This window comes from Protopterus annectens, chromosome 1.part0 (genome assembly GCF_019279795.1).
Source record: "Protopterus annectens isolate FY-2018-M chromosome 1.part0, PAN1.0, whole genome shotgun sequence".
Taxonomy (NCBI): Eukaryota; Metazoa; Chordata; order Ceratodontiformes; family Protopteridae; genus Protopterus; species Protopterus annectens.
The window spans coordinates 492812321-492835831 of NC_056725.1; the positions used below are offsets into that span (position 1 = coordinate 492812321).

Genomic DNA, 23511 nt, shown 5'->3' on the forward strand with positions numbered 1-23511 from the left:
TTCAGCGGTATTCATTGTTGTGAGTTTATATGTGATAAAGGAGAAGAATACTGATTAACGATTCGATTTTACCATGTATGAGGATACTGTAGGAGCTCTGCGAGTAGGTGCAGTATTGGTGAGGATGTGGTCAAGAATATTTTTACATGTAACGGACTGGTTAGGAGTCTTTGGATGTGTCCAACCTGTGTGATCCAGATGCACCGGTTAATCAATGAGAAACTGAAATCACTCCTCAAAAAGGCATTTATAGGTAGTACATTAAGCGAATATAGAATTTTTTTTTGGTCATCCAGGCTCATGAAAGGTGACCAATAGCAGGTATGAATTAATAGCGTGTCTTATGAAAATTGGAAGTTCAACAAGTTCTGTTTGTAGGTTATGGGGACTCTCTCTAGGCAGCTGAATTCCCACCCCACTGCAGTTTCCATCTGTTCTGAATGAGTGATATACACTGAAACCTGTTGAGAGAGAGTACAATCTTCAGATCAAAATCAAGTATTTGTACAACACATATATGGATGTGTTCATGTTGCAGGAGAGTATCAAGACCAGCAGTTTGCTACCTAGCACTGAGCAGAGCAACCTTAATATGGTCAGGATTGAAATGTACTGCAAACCTTTCCATTATGTTGGAATTCCTAGAAGACTGACTTTACCTAGAAGAGGCACTATGGAGGCAGTGAACACTTTTTCCAGCAATCAAAATCATAAAGATTTGCTTAAACCATTAACTGGACAGTTTTTTTCCTCTTTCTAAGATGAGTGTTGTCAGGATCCCACATTCTGAACAGTTATCCTTATTCCTAAGCTTTTAGTTTGTGCTGCAGACTAACGAGTCTGAAGGTTGGGATACCAGGTCAGTGCTTCACAGATTTCACTGTATGCATTCAGAATCTGCAGGACAAATGGTCCAGGCTAATCTTGATGAAGCATGTTGTACTTTTGATCATTTTGCTCCAAGCTGACCCCCCCCACCCCACCCCCCACCCCCACAAACAAATGATGCCAGCTACTTAAAACAGTTGTTTATATTTTTTTCTGTACCTGGGCATCATTCTAGGTGACAACAGGATTCCATTCAAGACCAGAATCTTACCTGGTTTTGATGTATGCATAGTGTGAATCTTTGTGTCTCTGTGGATGTACTTCTGGGTTAGTTTCATGAAATCATTCATACCTGCATGAACCAGCATCACATCATAGTCATATTTACCCTGCTTGATGGACTGTAGGGCCTTCATAATATCATGGATCTTAGCAATGGAAAGGCTGGTGCCACTGTGACTGTGTGCAACCTAGTTTGGGTAGATGTTATGTGCCTTGTGATGGAGTCACCAGTTAGTAGGACATTTCTACTTGGACTCTCAAACTTAGTGGCAGTGGAAGGTTGCAGTCTGCAGACTGTTGAGTTATACGAGTATGTTGGAGCTGGGTTAATGGATTACTGCCATTGTTCTCTAGCTCTAACACCTCTGTGTATGTTGATATATAATGATCTTGTGGAGCTGTGGATGAGTTTATGTTGCATATCAACCATCTCTGTAGGTGAGAGGGTGGCATTCGTGTTGTATAGATAATTATACTCTGACAGATCATGGCATGTTGGTCTGGTAGTAATTCATTATCAGTGAGGATTAAATAATTCCTACACTCTATCAGAATGCCACGTGCAATGAGTCTGTTACCAGAAGGGATAAAGGCAGCATCAGCTTCCATGTTTGTCAGGGAGGTCAAAATAGTGAGAGTAGGAATGATATAGTGAACTTACTTAGTCATTAGGCAGAAGAAATATATTAAGTAGATAAACATACTGTGGCAGGGATGTGTGCGCGAGCTGTGGCAGGGATGTGTGCGCAAGTTGTGGCAAAGATGTGCTAACAGTGATACAGCAACTATTTGAAACTGCAGGGAAGAAGTTACATAATACCATCTAATCTGAGAGAAGTATACAGCTGTACTTTGGTACAGCACCCTATTATAGAAAGAGAGCAGTACACAAACTTAGTGTAATAACAATACTATGAGGGCTGAAGAGCTAAAAAAATTAAACAAGGTAAGATCCACGATTAGTACTTTCCTGTATTATGGTACAGTACACAGTTAAAGCATAGTAAGAGAGCAGTACATGAAGTCATTGTAATTGCAGTAGTACAAGGTCTGGACAAGAAGTAAAAAGTATGCACTGTATACTGTAGAATAGTACAAATGGGGGTTGTCTCAGAAGCCGCCAATAGTTCAAATGGGGTTGTCGCAGATGCCACCAAATAGTACAAATGGAAGTTGGCTCAAATGCCAAAAACACGATTCACAGAGTCTAGGCTCAAGTGCCACATAATGATTGTTTCTAGGATTTAACAGACTTAGTTGCCACATGGCTTGGATGCAGCTAGATAGCATTACTGGCAATAACAAGCCTAAGCATACATGAAACTTTAGAGTTCAATAGTTACTGATGATGGCTGTGACCTGGCTAGTGAGTAACAAGGAACTGTTCATGAGCAGAACTGTGGACATCAACAAATTATAAGCAGACAACAGCACACAATGCAGTGCAGCTGAAATGGGAGCAAGGAGGAGATCCTGTAAACAACCAACACAAGTATGCAACTCTACCCAGCTCTGAGCTAAGTTGTGCTACCATTAGTAACCTTTAGCAGTCGCTCAGACTAGACAAGTGTCAAAGGAAAAATATACTTTAAAAATGATCAAAACATGGTAGGTTCAGGTTAAGGCACTTTAATCTTGCAGCAAGGAGACAAAAACGTGCTAATACAGAGTTTGTCTAACCAGAAACAGGAAATACTTTCATTTTTATACATTCTTAAACTGGTTATGTCCTACCATGCTGACGTAACAGATTACCACCTTTTTCATCATCATCTGCTGACCATCTTTCGCATGAATTTCTGCTGATTTATTAATTTTTATGTGAAACTTCCTGAGGAAAACAACATGGCCTTGATTACTCCCAGTTAGATACATGTTATGTTACTATTCAAGATACTATGGCTAATTCAAGCACAATGCTAGCAGTTCATTTCTCTAATAATCCTTTGTCTACTTTATCTCTAAGTTACTACAGCTGCACAAGTTTCCATCCTTCGAACAGAGCTGTTTGTCTAAAGTCATTACATTTGTAAAATAAGGCATTGTTCATTCATTCGCTTAAACACCTGCTTTTCAAGTACATTCCCAGAAGGCATAAACATGAATATTGCTGTGCTAGCAATTACTAGGTCAGAGGGCAACTTGCAAGTTTTAGAAAGCATACTGCAGTTTTCAAAAAGCATCTTTTTCAGTCTCATATGAAACTCAATTTGTATAAAATACAGTGTAAAAAATAGAATGAAAAGCGTAATAAAATACTTGGTTATTAATTGGCATTAAGCATACACACATTAATACATATTTTTCTAACATTTCCCTCCTGTTAATACTTTTTTTATTCTATTTTCAAAAAAGAATAAACAGTTTGCTTCTTTTCCTAACCTCTTCCATTCAGGATTTGCAGTTAAGAAAGTCATTCAGTTTAAACTTTTATGAAAGTGTTTCGCATTCTAGCAGGTCTTCAAATTCAGTACTTTGATACATAGTCTCAGTTATGGATATATCTATAAATTGTTTGACTAATCTCTTCATGCAGGGGATTCCACAACAAATACAAACTGCTATTAGGAGCAATCCTACCCCAATGGCGATCAATATGTTCATAAAAATGGAGCCCCACCCCCAAATGCATTCTGGAGAAAGTCTGTCAGAGGTTTTGGGCCTGGCTTGGTCATGGCTGACACTTGCTGAATCACCTCGAGATGATCGTTAATTTCATGCTGATGGTCAGGAATAAACGCACAGCATTCTTCTTTGATTAAAGCGCAAGTCCCATCTTTCGCCGCTAGGGTGAAGTCAAGAGCCATTCGGTTTTGGAGCACTACAGTTCTCATGGCATTTAGTTCATCAGTTATCAGTTCAAGAGCAGAGAAAGTCGCATTACTCATTACTTCGAGAAGTTTTGACAGTTTTCACAGCTCCCATATTGATTTAACTGTGCCATATGCAAGTAATATACCTGCCCAGGATATAACAGCATCACTCAAGTCCATGTGCACAAGTTTGGTTCCCACATCACGATGGTCTTTCCAGCCTGTTTCAATTCGTCCCACTGGATTCTCAGGTTTCTTAACAGTCTTTTTGGTTACGTCTCGAGTATTTCGAATATTTCCCTGAGGCAAAACTGCAGTGTGTCGGATGGCCGGAACCAGGTACCCCAAAAAACAGCTACCAGACCAATTCTCAGGTATTCATTTATATGCTTTTTTACCACACACAAAATAACAGTCTTCTACCTTAGTTATTACTTTGTTACGAAATGACTGCCCTGCATGAAACATTTTCCTATCTATTACAGATAATTGTTTAAAAAGTACAGGATTGTGTTGTACCTGATCAAGAGTCTTATGCATAGATTTCAAAAATGAGTCATAATTTGTACTACAAGATCCACTCAAATCATTTGGTTTTCTATAACATTTATACTGTACTGTAACATTACACTTGCTCCATCCCACTTGGATGGTATCGTTTTTGTAAAAACAAACAATTCCTTTTTGTGTCACAGGCAAATACAGTGCTACTTTATCATGAGCTTTAATAGCAACTATGTCAAAAAACAGATTTTCCCAGGCCTCATTGACCCCTAGGGGGATAGCAGTCATCAATAACCTCCCGTATGCTGTTGGTATGGCCATACAGACCCAGCAGTTCAAAACATTAAAAGTCTCAGCATACACACGTGTAATTGCCTGATAAGTGTTAAAGTTCGGATGCCAGTCTATGTTTGGTTCATTACGTCTAATCAGTTCAACTTTTGTGGCAGGAAAAAGGAGTGGCCACAACAAAAAGAACAGTGTGATTAGTATTGCAATAAAAATGATCATACAAGTTTTCTGAGGTTGCTCAATGTCTCTATTCACTCTGTACCTGGCCATTTTGTTCTTGTTGTACAACAGTAACAAAGTTTTTGTCCAATTCAAAATTCTTAACCAGTTTACAGTGCGTCAAATGAATCCAGGAAGCTTGCTCTGCGATCTTGACTGCAGTGGGTGTCGACAGTAGTACCTGGTACGGACCTTCCCACTTCGGAGAACTCCAATTCTTTCGCTTCACAATCTTCACCCAGACCCAGGTGCCTGGGGCTACTGGTGCTTCCGATTTCGGTTGCTCTTTATCTGAAACAGAATTTAACTGCAAAAGTTTGTTATTCAAAAATCGCCTCATATACCCTGCAAGTGAACTGTCAGCCCCCTGCTCTGCAGACATGAGAGGTTTCCACTGAGGTGTATAATATGCCCTCCCAAATAAAGTTTCAAAAGGAGTTAATCCCTTTGCATTTGGAACAGTTCTCATGCTCAACAGATCTAAAGGCAAACAGTGCACCCAGTTCTTCTGTGTTTCAGTCATCAGTTTCCTAAGCTTATTCTTTAACACCCCATTATGCCTCTCTACTAACCCTGCAGATTGGGGGTGGTAAACACAGTGTTTTTTTAACGATATCCTAAAATAGCGACTAAGTTGTTGAACCGTTTGGTTCACAAAATGCGTACCGTTATCACTATAAATCTTTTCTGGTATACCAAATCTGGGTATAATTTCTTTGACAAGGACCTTTGCAACAGTAGCTGCATCTGGATTTTTAGTGGGAAAAGCTTCTACCCATTTGGAAAACATATCTATAATGACAAGGCAATATTTCTTATTCTCACATTTATTCAATTCTTTGAAGTCCATACAAATAGTATGGAACGGATACGGTGGTGTAGGAAAACTCCCTTGCTTAGGCTTCAATGCCCCTTGTGCATGATGCTTGTTACAAACATGGCATGCTGCACAAAAATTTTTTGTATAATTTGTAAATCCGTAGGTTGTAAACACTCGATTCACTAACTGTACCATCCCCCCTGTTGAGACATGGCTCTGCCCATGGCTCAACAACGCTGCATATATAAACAAGTTAGATGGCAAAATTGGTTTCTTCTCCTTGGAGATGTACAGTCCCTTCTCGAGGATTGCTCCTCGTTTTATCCACTTTTGTTTTTCTATATTTGTAGTAAGTGTCTGCATTGTTTTTAACATTTCTAAATCCAAAATCTCAGAGGGTTGTAATTTCTTACTCAAATGAAAAGTTTTTATGGCTGAAGCTGCCTGCTTCGCAGCTGTATCAGCCCGTGCATTACCTTTTGAAATTCTGTCCTGTTGTTTCGTATGAGCTACGCATTTGCAAATAGCTACTTTTTTAGGTAACTGAATTGAATCTAACAAATCTAAAATAAATTGCGCATGATCGATCGGTTTACCAGTCGATGTTATCATTCCTCTATTTTTCCACTGCTGCGCAAAAACATGTACAGTAGAAAAAGCATACTGACTGTCAGTATAAATGTTCACTTTCTTACCTTTTGCTAAGGTACATGCCCTTGACAGGGCAATCAATTTTGCCGCTTGTGCAGACAAGTTGTGCGGTAAAGATTTTGCTTCTAAAGTCTCAGTATCAGAGACTACTGCATACCCTATTAGGTTCTGTCCTGTAGGACCCCTCCTGCACGAGCCATCCACATAGTATGTCACCTCGGCATCATCCAAGGGAACATTTGTAAGGTCTTGTCTAGGTAATGTCTTTTGCTCAATCTCCTGCACGCAGCAGTGTGGTTTGCCATCTGCATTGGTTGGGAGCAAGGTTGACGGATTCAAAGTTGTGCATCGTTCAATTGTCATATGAGGTTGGCTCAACAGTATGGTCATACAGGAAAGATGTCTAGCCGGAGTAAGATATGCTACTTTTTCTTGCAGTAAAATAATTGCGACTGCATGAGGCACTCTCAATGTGAAAGGGTGGAATAGCACTACTGAGGCCGAAGCCTGCACTGCCATTGCACCTGCAACTACTGCTTGTACACAGTGGGGCAGGGACCGCGCCACTGGGTCTAACCTTGATGAATAGTAAGCTATGGGGCGTTGCTTGTCTCCATGTTGCTGTGTCAATACTGATGTCATATAACCCTGCTTACAGTCTACAGTTTGAACAAATTGCTTATGATAGTTTGGTAATCCTAAAACTAAGGATGATGCTATCAGTTGTTTCAGCTTGCAGAAAGCTGCTTCTGCTTCAGGTGTCCATTGTAATAAATCATGTGCTGCCATCGGCTTTTTAAATATTAAATTGGCCAGTGGAGCAGATTCCAAAGCATAATTTGGTATCCAGCTCCGACAAAAATTAGTAGTTTCCAGGAAGGACATCATTTCCTTCTTGGTAGTTGGTCTAGGTGCTTGTAATATTGCTGTTATTCTATCTTTATCTAATATTCTACCTTCTTTGGATATTACATATCCCAAGTACTTAACTTGTTTTTTCCAAAGTTGTAGTTTGTCTTTATTTACTTTGTGATCTTGAGTAGCTAAAAACTGTAATAAAGCTATTGTGTCCTCTTTGCATTCTTGCTGGGTGGGGGCTGCCAGCAGAATGTCGTCTACATAAAGTAAAATCTGACTACCTTTCAGTGGGATAAATCCCGCCAGGTTGCTTGCCATTTCCTGTGCAAATATTGTTGGACTTTCACAATATCCCTGTGGTAATCTTGTGTATGTATACCGCTTTCCCTGAAATGTAAATGCAAACCAATATTAGCTGTCAGGGTGTATCGGTATTGAGAAAAATGCATTACTAATGTCTACCACAGAAAAATATTTTTGCTCTGGCTTTAAATCATTCAGTAAGGTATGTGGATTTGGCACCGTTGGTGCCCTGGGTATAACTGCATTATTTACAGCTTGCAAATCTTGGACCATAAGCCTTTCCCCGTTTGCTTTCCTGACAGGAAATAAAGGTGTATTACATGGTGAATCAGGGGATTCTATTAAGACTCCTTCCTTAAGTAAGGCTGCTATTATAGGCTTGATTCCTATCTCTGCATCCTTTCTCAAGGGATACTGTCTTTTCTGGGGTCTAAATGCTGACTTTGGCGTAATGGTAACTGGTCATGCTGTTCGTATAAGTCCTACATTTGATTTCCCTGTTGACCAGAGAATGTCTGGTATGCTTTGCAAGGCTTTTTCCTCTTCTTCTAATAAGAGTAATACTCAGCTATTCTCACTAGCCTGTGAGTGCACAGCTGGGTGTGTCTGTATAATCCAATTCAGTTTCTGTTTCTGTACTCCTTGTTCGGAGAGCTCTAATTCTGTCTGCTTTTCCCACCTTGTGACTTTTTCACCTAAGTCTGTCCATTTCAAATTTCTATTCTTAGTTAAGCTAACATGTGGCAATCGATTAGATTTGTAAAGTGCTAAAAATTCCAGGGGCAATGAACAGCTTACTACACTGTTTCCTTCTGTATCCCAGTATAAATTTCGCAGCACTAGTCTGTTTGCGTGGTTCTGAAATAATTCCTGCTCATAGTCTTTATCAGGTCCTGGTCTATTACAGTAATATAAAGTACAATGCAACAAATGCTGTTTGTCAATGTCGAGGGAGGGGGACTTACTGATGGGTACGTTCATCAGTTCTTCGGTTACTGCCCCTGGACCAGTCGTAACTAAGTCCTGGCTGTACCAATAATATGTCTCACCCTCCGGTCGCACTACAAAAGTATCCATTTGTCGCTGTACTTCCATACCCTGCATGGTTGGAACTACAACTATGCCAAATATCTGCATCAAGTCTCTACCCAAAAGATTTACTGGGCATTTTGCAGAAACCACAATTTTACTTCTTTGGGTCATTCCTGAAATGGGGTCTGTTATTGCTATGTCATGGGAGAGTGGCTCCCGATACAGCTGTCCATTAGCTGCCTTCACTAGTATATAATCTGGTGATTCTGAATCTTCTGGTAACTTGGAAGGGTGTATCAGGGTCCGTGAAGCCCCTGAGTCACACAAAAATTTAACTTCCCTCCCCTCTACCAGAAGCGTCACTTCCGGTTTCATGTTTGCTAAGTAAAGCTCTAGGCTCAATAGAGCTAAGTTCAAAATTTCATTTTCTTCTATGTCTGTGAATTCAAGTACATCCTCTACTCCTTCGGTCACATCCTCTACCCCTGCTATCATATTTGCACTTGTCTCTTCCTGCTTATTTTCATTCAATGATTTTTGACTATCATATAGTCATTCCTCATCTTCTTTATTTTCTGTAGTCACCTTCTTGTTCAGCCTGCAATCCCTTGCTAAATGTCCCTTTTTCCCGCACTTAAAACATTCACCTTTTTTCTTTCTTTCTTCAAAATCTTCTGAACGCTTGTCAGATTGCTTATTTCCCTGGGCATTTTTCTTACCCTTTCTCCCAGTTTGCACTACAAATACTTCTGACCCATCTTCTGCCGAAAATACTTGAGTTTTCTTTTTCTTTTTACTATTAAAATGTCTTTCTGCATGTCTTGCATATTCACGTAATGGCTGTAATCTACTCGTTCGATGATCTACCATGTGCTTTGTAATAAAACTGCTAATGGGAGTTATGCTACCCTACAAGAATGCATTCTTTAACCGTTGTTCATATGGGGAATCTTGTGTCTGGTTTTCTGGTATCTGCATTCCGCAGTGATTATTAAAACACTCTAACAGTGTAGCATAATATCTATCAACTGTTTCACCTTCCTGTTGAATGCATTGATTAATTCAAGTCCAATCAGCCCTAGGCTTCCACTTTTCAGAGATTCGGTCTGTCAGACCTTTTACTCTGCCATCCAGTTCTGCATTAGTATGTGGGAGTGGTCTAAGTTGTGCATCACGAGGATTCCAGTCGCCACTGATCATGTGCCAGTCTGGACCCACAATTTGTCTAACTACTTTTTCTACTTCTTCTCCATTCAAATGGTAGCTTAATCTCATACCGTGTAAGTCCTCTAAAAATTTTCTAAAATTCACTTTTGGGTGGGGAATTCCCTCCGTGGCTTTCCGGATATTTTCCAGTGTCCACAGTCTATAAACTAAAAGAGTCGGATCCTGTCCTGCCTGAGGATTTGGTACTTCTATGAGTGGACATATCTCTTCTTCACTCATAGCCTGGGATTTTCTATTTATTTCATTTAATTCAATCTCCCTCCTCAAGTCGTGTGTTTGAGACCTTGTCTCGATAGGATCCGTAACAAACGGTTGTGATTTTGCAGGAACAGCTGGGTATAGCGGAGGTGGATCAGCTTGTCCACTCGCTTCATATTCTGGTAAGGGAAGCGGAGGGGGTGCAGGAGGGGCCATTGCTATTACCAGGTTATTGTCTTTTTTTGTCTAAGAACATTGTCTTTGAATTCTTTATTCTCTGTTCCCTGCAATTTGCTTCCTTAAGCCACCTATGCGCCTGAGGGACTCCTGATTGTCTTTGCTTTTTTAGTTGACCTTTTGCGTCTATTTTTAATTGTTTAACAAGTTTCATAAGTGCAAGTTTATCTAAATTACCATCGGATTTATACTTATCAACCCATTTTGTGTAATACTTAACATTGTCGGCACGCTGTAACTGCATATACTTCGCGTCTTCGGTTAGGGGCGGGTCTCAGGAACTTTTTGTGCACTGATTTCCCATTGCTGTCTTGGCTAAGCTGTAAATTGTTATGTAACCCTTTCTATCATGTGGTACCACAAACCTATACCTTTTCATAGTTTATCTAGAATAACTGCCTACCTATTCTGTTTCCTTGATCTATGACAAAAACAGTAACCCCTTTTTCTGTCCCTGATCTGCACATGCAAATCTACCTGACAAAAAACAGTTCTGTAATTGGTCCCTGATCTTGAAACAGAAATAAGGTAATTCCTCCTTACCTGACCCTCCGTGAGTTGATCCACCGGATCGTTGACTCGTCCTCCAATTCCAGATCAGAAACAGTGGCTGGCCTCTTTCGAACGACAATTCAGTCGGAGGTCTTTCAAAACAGAAGAGCCGATTTGGCCTCTTCTCCATATGGATGCATGACACCGGGCCCAATTCTGACCTAGGCCTAGAGCGAGAGGTACTTTCCGGTCCGAAGGACCAAACTGTCAAAGGAAAAATATACTTTAAAAATGATCAAAACACGGTAGGTTCAGGTTAAGGCACTTTAATCTTGCAGCAAGGAGACAAAAACGTGCTAATACAGAGTTTGTCTAACCAGAAACAGGAAATACTTTCATTTTTATACATTCTTAAACTGGTTATGTCCTACCATGCTGATGTAACAGATTACCACCTTTTTCATCATCATCTGCTGACCATCTTTCCCATGAATTTCTGCTGATTTATTAATTTTTATGTGAAACCTACTGAGGAAAACAACACGGCCTTGATTACTCCTAGTTAGATACATGTTATGTTACCATTCAAGGTACTATGGCTAATTCAAGCACAATGCTAGCAGTTCATTTCTCTAATAATCCTTTGTCTACTTTATCTCTAAGTTACTACAGCTGCACAAGTTTCCATCCTTCGAACAGAGCTGTTTGTCTAAAGTCATTACATTTGTAAAATAAGGCATTGTTCATTCATTCGCTTCTGACCTAGCAGATAAACACCTGCTTCTCAAGTACATTTCCAAAAGGCATAAACATGAATATTGCTGTGCTAGCAATTACTAGGTCAGAGGGCAACTTGCAAGTTTTAGAAAGCATACTGCAGTTTTCAAAAAGCATCTTTTTCAGTCTCATATGAAACTCAATTTGTATAAAATACAGTGTAAAAAATAGAATGAAAAGCATATTAAAATACTTGGTTATTAATTGGCATTAAGCATACACACATTAATACATATTTTCTAACAACAAGAAACCAAGTTGAAAGTGGGGAATGTTAGGTAACAGTTGTAAACTCTAAAATAAACCAGTTTTGTCTATATAGTGCAGCCGGCCTTGCTGCTATTGCATGTGTTGCAGCAATGTTAAATCTGATTAGAAATGCTAATCCATTAATAGTGTGTAAGAAGATACAGCAGAGACCATCCCAGTCAACTAGAGAGCTAGGTCCTGCTATGCAGCAAAATTTAGAAGCTACTCTTGTATGGCTTAGTCGATCAGAAAAAAATTGTAAATTAAGGCTAGAGCAAGCAGAACGCACAGAACACCAGCAGTTTCCTGCTTTCCCTAGTGAAAAAAAATAACAAAAATGTCATAAAATGATCAAAATTCTGACACAATAAACAGTATTCATAGGTTAACAGTAAATGCAATTTATAAGCACAGAGGTAGATGGAAAAAAAACACTTCTCTAATGTCTTTGGGACATTTCAAGGTTAAGTCCAGTAAGAACTGGACCATCCAGTAGCATTGTGTATCGAAGAAATGCAGCACAGAGCATCCCAACCAGATAGAGCAGCACATCTCTTATATGCACCATAATTTAAAAGCTACTCTTAAAAGTCACAGCCAAAAAAATGTAAATTAAGCTTAGAGCAAGCAGAACACCAGTAATTTTCCCTAGAAAAAGTGTCTCAGATGTAAACCCATATGCAGTCATTTTGGGAGGTAACAGTACACAGTTGCAGAGAAGTGTGCAGGCATACCAACAGTGTCAAAACTATGATATTGCTATGATATAGCAATGTAAAAATTTATATCTTAAAATATTTTTCTCTTAAACCTCAAGTCTGTCATGTCAGTAAAGAATACGCAAGGTACAGTTTTTACACGTGCAGTAGTAGAGGATAGGTGAGGTGTCTTCAGTCTGTTTGTTCATACTGTGTTTTGGTACCAAATTAAGTGAATTTGTTCTGTATATAATATTGCTAATTTGTTGCAAATTGACTGTTGCTTTAGTATGTTTATGTTATGTATTTAACTGTAATGTGATTTGATTTGGAGTGTTTCTCCAACTGTGATGGGATGGACATTGTAGAGCAGTACAAAAGATACTGCTTAAAATCTTTTGTATGGGGTTAAACATTGACAGTTATTCTAACCTAAAGATGTTAAGTTGTCTATCTCGCCTTCATTCTTGCTGGTTGGGTTCAGAGCCGAGGCCATCTTCAATAGCTCGAGAGCTGCTCGAGGCCCCCCTATATCCCATGATGCCTGGCGCTAGATACCCAGATCTCGTTTGCCGCTTCTGCTGCGAGGTTGCTTTTGCTGGCTCAGGTCATATTTTTCTATTTTATTGTTAGCTTTTATAAAAATTTGTATTGTAGTTAGTCTTTAGAATAGTTCTAGTAGTCTAGTTAACTATTTGTATTTTAGTCCCCTTTCCTCGGAAACTCGTTTTTTGTTGGAGAGTTTTCCCCTCCCCCTTTTGTTTTCTTCAAGGTAGCCGTTTTTAGTTAGAGGCTAATCCTTGTTCTTCAATATTTATATAGTAGTTTTATTAGAAATTGTTATATATCAGCAGGTTTATTTACTATTTCTTAGATATATAGTGTGTGTGTGCTGTTAGGGTGTTGTAACTTGTGTTGAGTGCTGTGTGGTTTACTAGTTACCTACTTCCCTTCTGTTGCCTTTTTTTCTGAGATTGATATTTCCTTTTACAGGAATGTCCAAAGATACGAAAGTATCTGGATTCAAGAAGTGTGACTCATGCAGTCAAAAGATGTCACTGACAGATGGTCACACTTCTTGTGTCTACTGTTTGGGCACCCTACACCTGCAGGACTCTTGTTCGGTGTGCCACGCCTTTAGTCCAAGAGTCCTGCAGGAGCGTAGGAATAATCTAATCCTTAGGGGTTTGCTCAAACCTGAAGGGTCACCGGCTAAGGCCCAGCCAGTGAAACCCTCTAAGCCAACGAAGCCGTCGGCTCCCAGTTCAGAGCCGTCGTCGGGTGTGGCGTCTGCTTCAACTTCGGTTCTGGCTTGAACCGAAGTACCTGCCTCCCAGTCAGCCCCGACTCTGGTGTTGGAACCGTCAGGGAGCCGAAAACGCTCTAGATCTCCATCCCTAGAGTCGATACACTCGGCTCCGGGCCGGGGGTCGCCTCTGTTACAGTCAGAGCGAAGTCACCGATCCCACTCTTCTCGGTCTTCTAGACTATCTGACCACGATGTGGAGAGAGTGGTGAGCATGCTTCTAAAATCGCAGGCCCTGGCTAAAATGTTATCCAGCCCCCCTCATCAGGGTTCGGCTCTGCCCGTCTCTGCAGTAGTTCCTCCTTCGACTCACCCCTTGAGTTCAGAGCCGGAGCTTGTTGGGGCTTGGATCGTGGAACCGTCAGCGCCGATACCTACCCTTTTGGTTCTGTCGTCGGCTCCGATCGCCTCCATGGTGCCGTCCTTGGAGGGATCTGGGCACCGGGGCTTCCTCGTCAGCTCCGAGGGGGTGAGTGGCATCGGACCCTTGTGCCAACCCCGTTCTCCCTCTCGGGGCTTCGACGCAGGTGAGTTCGGCTCCTACATCGGCTTCGGAGCTGTCTCTCTTGGTGCCGGGAAGGATTCCGGTCTCTTCGGAGCCTTCTCCACTATCGGGAAGGGGCGCCTTCGAGGTCATGAGGAGTGTGCTGGCCTCTGAGTCAGCCCCACGATCAGCCTCATCAGCTCCTCTCCCCATGGTGCCTGCGTCTGCCTCTGCCCCTCCTCCAGACCCCAAGAGTTGGGAACAAGCGCTCCAGGGCACCCTATTGGGTGTATCTTCCTCTTCCGAGGCCTCCCCTGATCATTCAGAGGAGCCCCCTCGAAAGAGGAAATGCAAGAGGAAACATGTTGACTCCCCTGAGTCTGTCACTTTAGATACCGACTTAGAGGATTCAGAAGGGTCCCCGAGATCCCCCTCTGAGGAGTCTCTTTCTCAGACATCCCTGAGATACTTAGGCAGAGGGGGAACTGGACTACCCTTAACCCTTCCGAGGATGAGTCGGTATTCCTGGATGCATTTGGTTCCCGACCCTCCACCTCCTAGGTGTCTCCACCTTTTGATCCACTGATGTCGGTGGTGGCTCGGAAGGTATTTTCAGCCCCAGACACAGTGGAACCAACCCCCCGAAGACCCACAAAATTTATTACTGCACCACAGGGCAAGCAATTTCTGACAAAGGGTGTTCCCGGTGATGCCATGGTGGCAGCAACGGCCACAAAAAAGGAGTTGACTGAAACTTCTTCGTCTGTCCATCCCCCTAATAAGGAATCTTGGACGATGGACAGATATGGGAAGCAGATGTTTTCCTCAGCGACCTTCTCCATGAGGTCTCTGAACTACTTATGCCACTTTACCCACCTTTGAAAGGGATCTCCTTAAAGAGCTAGGAGATACCCTTCAAGATCCATCAGCTGCGGGGGCCCAGGCTAAGGTTGCCTCCCAGCTGGCGACTCTTTATTCGGTAGTAAACTCCTCCATGCGGCTCATTTCTTATGCAGCCGATGGTGCAAGTAAGGCCACAGGCACAGGTGTGGCCTTGAGGAGGCATGCTTGGATGTGGTTATGTAACTTTGCGGAACCCTTCAGGGCGTCTTTCCCCAACACCCCCTTTGATGGTTCTGCTCTTTTTGGACCACAGGTGAAGGATACCCTTACCAGGTGTGAGCAGGAAGGCAAGACTCTCTCTGCTGTGGGAGTCTGTTTTTCCTCTCCTTCTAGACTGTATCCCACAGGTCAGAAGAGTGTGAACATGTGGTTCCGGAAACCCCAGGGAGCCGTGCCTGACACATGTGGAGAGTTCCCCTCCAGGGGCAGAGGAGGGAACAACAATAGATGCCGCCCTCGGGGCAGAGGGGGTCCGCAAAATCAGGGCAGCAGAGAATCTTTCTCTGACAAGCCCTTCCAGCATCCCCTGAGATGCTGCCCAGCTGTCCACCTTCGGAGGCAGTCGGGGGAAGATTATCGCTGTACCCAAAAGCCTGGCAAAGTATAACACAAGACAAATGGGTACTGTCTATCATATCCAAAGGCTACAAAATCCCCTTCTTTCGCACCCCCTACATTCCCAACAAATCCCTTCCAGATGTTCCACCCAATCTAAGGGATCAAGCAGTTCAAGAAATATCAAAACTGCTAAGAAAAAGAGCCATCCAGCCAGTCCCAACAGACCAGCAAGGATCTGGAATTTACTCAAGGTTCTTTTTGGTACCAAAAAAGACAGGGGACTGGAGACCCATTCTGGATCTCAGCAGACTAAACAGGCTTGTTCAAAGAACAAAGTTCTGGATGGACACGCTACAGTCCATTTTACCCTTTCTGGGTCAGGACAATTGGATGTGCTCCATAGATCTTCAGGATGTGTACTACCAAATCAAAATGGACAGACACTCCAGAACATTCCTCTGCTTCCAGCTGGGAGCCAGTCATTATCAGTTCAGAGCTCTGCCCTTTGGTCTCACCACAGCCCCCATGGTGTTCACCAAATGTTTGGCAGTAGTTACCGCTCACCTGAGATGGCAAGGATTCCAGGTGTTTCCATATCTAGACGACTGGCTCCTTACTGCTACCACCAGACATCACCTGCTGTGAGCCAGAGACTACACCATCCAAACTTGCTCCAAACTAGGTATCACAATAAATTTCGAAAAGTCTGCATTGTCGCCTTGTCAATCTATTACCTTTATAGGCACAAACTTAAATACAAAGGACATGTCAGCGAGACTTCCATTAGACAGAGTGTTAGACATTCGCCGACATGTGCAGGTCTTATTAGGATGCAAAAAAATTCAGGCCAGATTCGTCCTAAAAACCTTGGGTCTCATGGCAGCAGCTATTATACTAGTCCCTCTTGCTCGTTTTCATATGAGGCTTTTTCAGTGGATGCTGTTCACCCAATGGTCTTTCCAGCAACTTCCAATGTCTCACATGGTAATGATCACACAGACATGCAAAAACCAACTTGCTTGGTGGATGGTTTCCCCATCAGTACCCCAGGGCAGACCATTTGCTCTTCCTCCTCCAGTGGCTACGGTGACCACGGATGCCTCCCTGATCGGGTGGGGGGGGGGGCATTTTCAGGGCAGAACAGTCCAAGGCACCTGGCAGCCTCACGAGTATCATTTGCATATCAATGTCTTGGAGATGAGGGCCATGCTTTTGGCATTGCAAGCTCTTCAGAACTCTCTTCCCACCGGGACCTTTGAAATTCAGACAGACTATATGTCAGTAGTGTGGTACATCAACAAGCAGGGCGGAACCAGGTCCTACCCCCTATGTCGAGAAGCACTCAGACTCTTGCAGTGGGCGATCTCTTCCCAATGGTTTCTGATAGCAGCGCACATCCCTGGGAAGTCCAACGTTGTAGCGGACAGGCTGAGCAGAGCAATTCTCATGCCTCACGAGTGGTCTCTCAATCAGACAGTGGCGGACCAAATCTTCCGCAAATGGGGTCAGCCTTGCTGCGACCTTTTTGCCACCCCCTTCAACAGTAAGTGCAACAATTTCTTCTCTCTCCTCCCTCTTCCCGGACACTCCCCCAGAGATGCTCTAGTTCATGATTGGCCTCAGGGACTTCTTTATGCATTCCCTCCATTTCCCCTGATTCCCAAACTAATACAGAAAGCTACCACATTGGGATGCAAGATGATCCTCATTTCCCCTTACTGGCCTCGACAAATTTGGTTCCCGTTCCTGCATCATCGCCTTCTGGAGCAGCCCTGGACCCTGGACCCAGTTCCAGACCTCCTGATCCATCAATCGGGCATGCTGCACCAATCCCTTCAATCTCTCCAGCTCACTGCTTGGTTGCTCCACTTCTGACCTTAGCCAGGCTTCCGAACATCTCCCATTCGGTGCGTGAAATCATCTTATCATCGCATAAGTCTACCACTAGAAAGACTTATGCTAGTAAGTGGAAACGTCTCTCTTTCTGGGCAGAGGCCAGGAATATAGATCCCTTTTCAGCCCCTGTGCACCATATTTTGGATTTTGTAGCGGAACTTTTTCATGCTGGATCTTCTTCTGCCACGATTAGAGTTCAGTTAGCTGCAATTTCAAACTTTCATACAGGCCTATCAGATACTAGTATTATGTCCCATAAAATTTGTAAAGCTTTTCTCAAGCTTCCCTGATACTGCCCCCCCCCCCCTTGAACCTGCAGCTTCTTGTTCTTTGAAGTTTCTTTCTTGGAAAACCCTTCTTCTGGTTGCAATTACTTCAGCCAGAAGAGTTTCTGAACTTCAGGCTCTTTGTGTTCACCCTCCTTATCTAGTTTTCCACAATGACAGAGTTTCTCTCAGGACTAATCCTTCCTTCCTGTCAAAGGTTTCTTCTGACAATAATTTGAATCAGTCTATTGATCTCCCTGTTTTCCAAATTATTCCAACAAGGCGGAGTACAAATTGCATCAGTTGGATGTTCATAGACAGTTACATTTTTACTTGCATAGAACTAAGCAAATCAGAAAATCAGACCAGCTGTTCCTGTCCTATGCTGAGGGTAAACAAGGTCTACCAGTGTCAAAAGTAACCTTATCTAGGTGGTTGACGTCTATTATTACATTTATATATCAGCTAAGGAGTAAAGAGCTTCCTGCTAAACCAAAAGGTCACTTCACTAGAGCTCTAGCTGCTTCAGTGGCTTTTCAGGCAAGATTGCCAATGGAAACTATTTGTGCGGCAGCTACATGGGCCAATCCTCATACCTTCATTTCACATTATAAGCTGGACGTGGCCTCTAGGAGCAGAAATGATTTTGGTTCCACTGTTCTGAAGAGTCTGTTCCGATGAGCCACCCAGGATTGAGGTGCTAGGGACGCTGTCCCAACCAGAAGAATGAAGGCGAGATAGACAACTTAACATTAAGAAGTTATATACCTACCATAATGTTCCATGTTAGTTTTTTTCTTCTCGCCTTCTTTCTTGCGTCCCACTCTCCATCCCCCTATCCTAGTAGACCGAGAAGAGTTCCTTATGTTTTCTCTCACTGGCTGAGTCTTCTCTGGCTATTCCTTCTGACTAGTAGTCTCCCCAGTAGGATTTATACATTCTAGGATAGGACTTCTGTATTATTATGTCTACAGTTAGACTTACCAAACGAGATCTGAGTATCTAGCACCAGGCATCATGGGATATAGGGGGGCCTCGAGCCAGTAAGCAGCTCTCAAGCTTTTGAAGATGGCCGAGTCGGAGCTGAGGATCAGCTCTGAACCCAACCAGCAAGAAAGAAGGCGAGAAGAACACAACTAACATGGAACGTTATGGTAGGTACATAACTTCTTATTCCATTTCAGGGCCATCATATCATTATCATGTCATTTTACAAGTACTGAAGCATTAACATGTGAAGTTATAATACAAAAAAAGGTATTGATTTGTGCATTTCTGTGCAGTTTTCTCTAAAGAAATGCTTTTCTAGAGTTGCAGCACAGTTCGTTTCTCTCTCTTTTTACCTACCTAACCTGATTACCATGAAGGTCTGCAGCATGCACCTGTATGGCATAGTCATCCGTAAGGAGTAAAATGGGTCATCTTAAATCCCCTGGAAGTCAGACAATTTAAATTAATGGGCGTATTTAAGTTCTTGTTTATTTAAATGGAATTTCGGATGTATTTTTTATACTGGTTGGATGTGGGGAAACTTCACTTGTCTGCACATTCACTGGAATTACTCTGCTGTCAAATCCTGATGGCTAGAATGTTCTGGATAGGCAGATTTCCATTCTGCTGACAAAGTTCTTAGAAGGCAGGTGTCTTGTATGACTGCAGGAGGTTAACTTTGCTTTACTGCATCAGCCATTAGGTTCTGTGTCTTAGAAGAGAATGTTGACACTTGGGTATAGATACAGTGACGAATGAACAAATTCATGATTTTCTTATTGGGAATAACTCTTCAGCCCTGGGAGGCAGTTATTTTTCTATTCCAGATGTTTCTTTGGCTATGTGGTATGATTTACTATTTTGTAATAAATATGCATAACTGTATTGTGAGCTGAACATACCTCTCAACCTCTTAGCACAAGAAATCTGGAGAAAGCCAAAAAGAATGGGGGATAAAGGCCCCAAAATAGGGACAGATTTTAAATATTAACCTTATAAACTTAGAAAGTTGTTAGAATAAAAGGTTTTGTGTTAGTATGCATTTTCTGAATGATACGAAGTCTGAAATTCAAATATCTCTCATTAAGTGGCATCAATCCTCAATGATTTGCCAGAAAACCACACGTTTTATGAGAAACGGACCAAAAATATGAATAAAAAATCTGGGCACACTGTTAAAATTTGGACAGTTGAGAAGTATGGAGCTGTACTTTATATGTTTTTTAGACAATTTTCCCTAAAAAAATGATAATAAAATGGTTTAATTGGCATGTTGGCTAGAAAAGGAGCTATGCACAGCAGTCTTTATCATATTGTTGTCATGCCCAGCATTATCCCAAAAGCTGCTGCTGCTTTGCCAGAAAACATGTAGAACTGTAGTAATCCCAGTCCCTTTTCTTCTTAATTTACTTCATTTTGAACTCGTTATGCCTTGGGATTTTTTTTTCATTTCCCCAGTAGTGCAGCCTTTGTTTAAGGTCACATACATTACCTGTCCTGAGGCCATTTGCTGGGAGATGGGCTGAGTGGTGGCTAGAAAGGTGCCATCATTACAGAAATGTAACTATCTCACCTGCAAGAACAGTTGTGTTGGTGATATCTTCTTAATGTTAGTTCAGTTAGACAGCTCTGAAGAAATTCCATCATGATTATTGTTTCTGAAATGTACAATGTGAAATCACAGGGTACAGCTAGAATACGGCTTAGTTTTGATTTCTAAGTCCGCAGCTTTATTGTCTAAGGTTCAGTTCTGACGTTTGTCACTGTCTGTGTGGAGTTTTGTATGTTCTCCCCATTTCTACATTAGTTTTCTGTGGGTACTTCAGTTTCCATCTACCTGACAAAAAGCAAGCCGATTGAGTCACGGCACCACATTGTCTATATGGGTGCTGTATATACCCTTGTCTTTGTGGCCCAAGTCATTGAAGAAAGGGGTCTGAGAAGGATCTGTTGACTTATCCGTTAAAAAGTAAAATAAAGGAAATAAAACGTATTTCTAGGTAGTGCAGGAGAGGATTTTGTCATGAAATTGTTTTATTGTTCTTGTTTATTTATTTATTTCCCCCAGTCAGGTGTTGAGTGGCAAGTGCATTTTCTGCTATCAAAATCAGAGATCATGAGGTACTGTAGTCTGCATTTGCTGTCTTTGGAGTTCAGTTGATAAGCACTGAAGGGTGTTCATTGTTCTCAGTTTGTTGTGCATCTTATACCTGTTCACATATAATACATTATTTGTATTTGCAGAATCCCATCATCACACAATTCTTCCCAACGCTGCTGCTATGGGCATTTTCTGCACTTCTTCCTACGATAGTATACTACTCAACATTCTTTGAAGCACACTGGACAAGGTAAGAGACCACTGTATTCATGACTTTTGATACCATTGATCCTGTTCATGCACATTTAAAATAGACACCGCTGAACTCAGCAGGTAAAGCTATTCCTTTAGCACATCCTGTAAAAAACTACAGCTGTAAAATAAATGGTGATGGACTTCATCCCCCAGTGCTTCTTCCACCTGCAAGAAAAAGGGAGTATTGTACTTTAAAAATTTAGAAGCTACTTTATTATTTACTTGCTGTTAGCTATTAGCAACATGATTACTTCAAAGTTTCTAGGCCGGTCACGCCACTATTATTCTTCAGTGTCTTGTAACAGTTTACCTTGGTTGACATGGGTCTTTACTGGTCAGCATGTAGATTCAGTTAACAGAGAACCTGAAAAAAAATGTTAAGTAAAACCACATAGCTAATCCAGCTTGTCATTGGATAGAATTGGTTGAGTTTTAAAGAAAACATTCCCAGGATTCACAAAGCCTCCGTGTAAGAGTTATAACTCTTACACGGAGGCTGCAGTTAAACGGAGTGATGTCAGCATGCTTTGCATATTCATGAGAGCATGCTGAATCACACCTAAGTCTAACACGGTCCATGTAAGACAGTAGGGGGCGTGTCCGTAGGCCGAGCCCTGTAAGCGGACACGCCCCCAGAAGTATAAAAGTGCCCAAAGTAAACACCCACAACAGAGTCCACGGAAATGTGAATAAACACAACACAACACATGCCCCCACAGACTATAAACATAAAAGATATATAAATGAACATGTTATATTTTTTTTTAAATTGTAAAGATGTTTAACCGTGAGTGCACTCGTTTGCGCGGGCGTGCCCATAGCGCAGCTACAGTTAGCAGTCAGTGGGAAAGCATATAAGAACTAAATATGCAAAATAAGCCAGGAAGCAATAGCGTAGCGGTAGAGATGTTGGCTGAAGAGCAGGCATTCATGGTTCGAGCCCCCACAACACCAATTTTTTTTGTTTTCCAAAATAAGCAGGAAACAAGTCCCTGACAAATATGTACACATAAAACCCCAATATATGTAAAATGTAATGAAATTGCCCATTTATATTGAAGAAATGTGAGGTAACAAAAGAATAAAAAATGCCAGATGTGCCCATAGAGGAGCTACAGTTTAACAGGGTGAGTGCATCTGCCCGTAGATGAGCAGTGGTTTAACTGGTGCAAAATGAGTGCCCGTAGCTGAGCAGTGGTTTAACACGCTAAATCTATGTGCCCCTAACTGAGCTGAGCGTAATATGCGTGCCGATAACCAAATGAGGCTTAAAGCAGCATACCCCGTTTGCGCGGAGCTGCGCACCGCGCAAACGAGCTAACCGGCGGGCAACGTTGAGCAAGCCGTATCAAAACTGCCTTTACACAGACACACCCCTCAGCATGTCTAGACAGTCATGAAAAATAAAAAGCAGTGGTCAGGTTCGAACCCAGGATACTATACACCATAGTCAAGGTACAGAACCACTAAGCCATGACAGCAGTACCTGTAAATGTAATAATAGCTAATATATAGGAATGAAGACAAACTACAGCATGACAATGCAGGTTTACTGAAGTTGATACAATTCCAAAATGGCCAATCACAGATATGTGCGGGAAAAACGGACTATATAAGCCCCTTAGGCGGGAATACACAGCATAAACGATTGTAGAACAGACCTGCAGGCAGAATGTCAGGAGTAGGAGAGGGTAGTCGCTTTCGAGCACAGAGGTGGGGTGTTGAGGAGTCCAGGTACATGGCCTGGCTCCTAGTCCACAATCATGAGGCCCAACTCATGCAGGGCCAGGTCCTCTGGGGAGCATACAGGGCTGAGGCATGGGACCGGTTGGCTCATGATCTCACCAGTGCCACAGGGATTCCAAGGACAGGTGAGCAGGTCCGTCACCACCATGCGGACCTGAAGAGACGCAAGCAGGACCAACTGAACCGTTGGATCCAGGAGGCCCGGCAAACACCCAACGCCCCACTACTGAGTAAGTAACATTTAATTATGTATGTAAAATGTTAAACTAGCTGATAATATGGAGATGTGTATTCCAATATTACTTCATTTATATTACAGCTGCAGGTGTCCGTTCTGCGAACCGCAGAGCCTATGGCGATAGGCTGGTGCGGTTGCGCCACCAGGCAGGTCAGTAATCCACTACCAGTAACTGTAAAGAAATATCAAAGTATGACAGTCAGCATAAGAGTGCAGTGTAGTCAGTAAGGAATAAAATCTGCAAGTAACAGTGTGAAAGTGTATGCAAGTATTGCTTGATTACAACAGT

At 42.1% G+C, this 23511-nt stretch overlaps 1 protein-coding gene across 2 annotated transcripts in view; it reads left to right on the forward strand.

Moving 5' to 3' along the window:
* TMEM63B (transmembrane protein 63B) overlaps nt 1-23511 on the forward strand; it is a 2399602-nt gene that overhangs the window by 1145698 nt on the left and 1230393 nt on the right. For both annotated transcript variants that reach the window (XM_044060665.1, XM_044060674.1), the window contains one exon: nt 21127-21233. In XM_044060665.1, coding sequence (XP_043916600.1) covers nt 21127-21233 — 107 coding nt within the window. The remainder of the gene's footprint in view (nt 1-21126; nt 21234-23511) is intronic.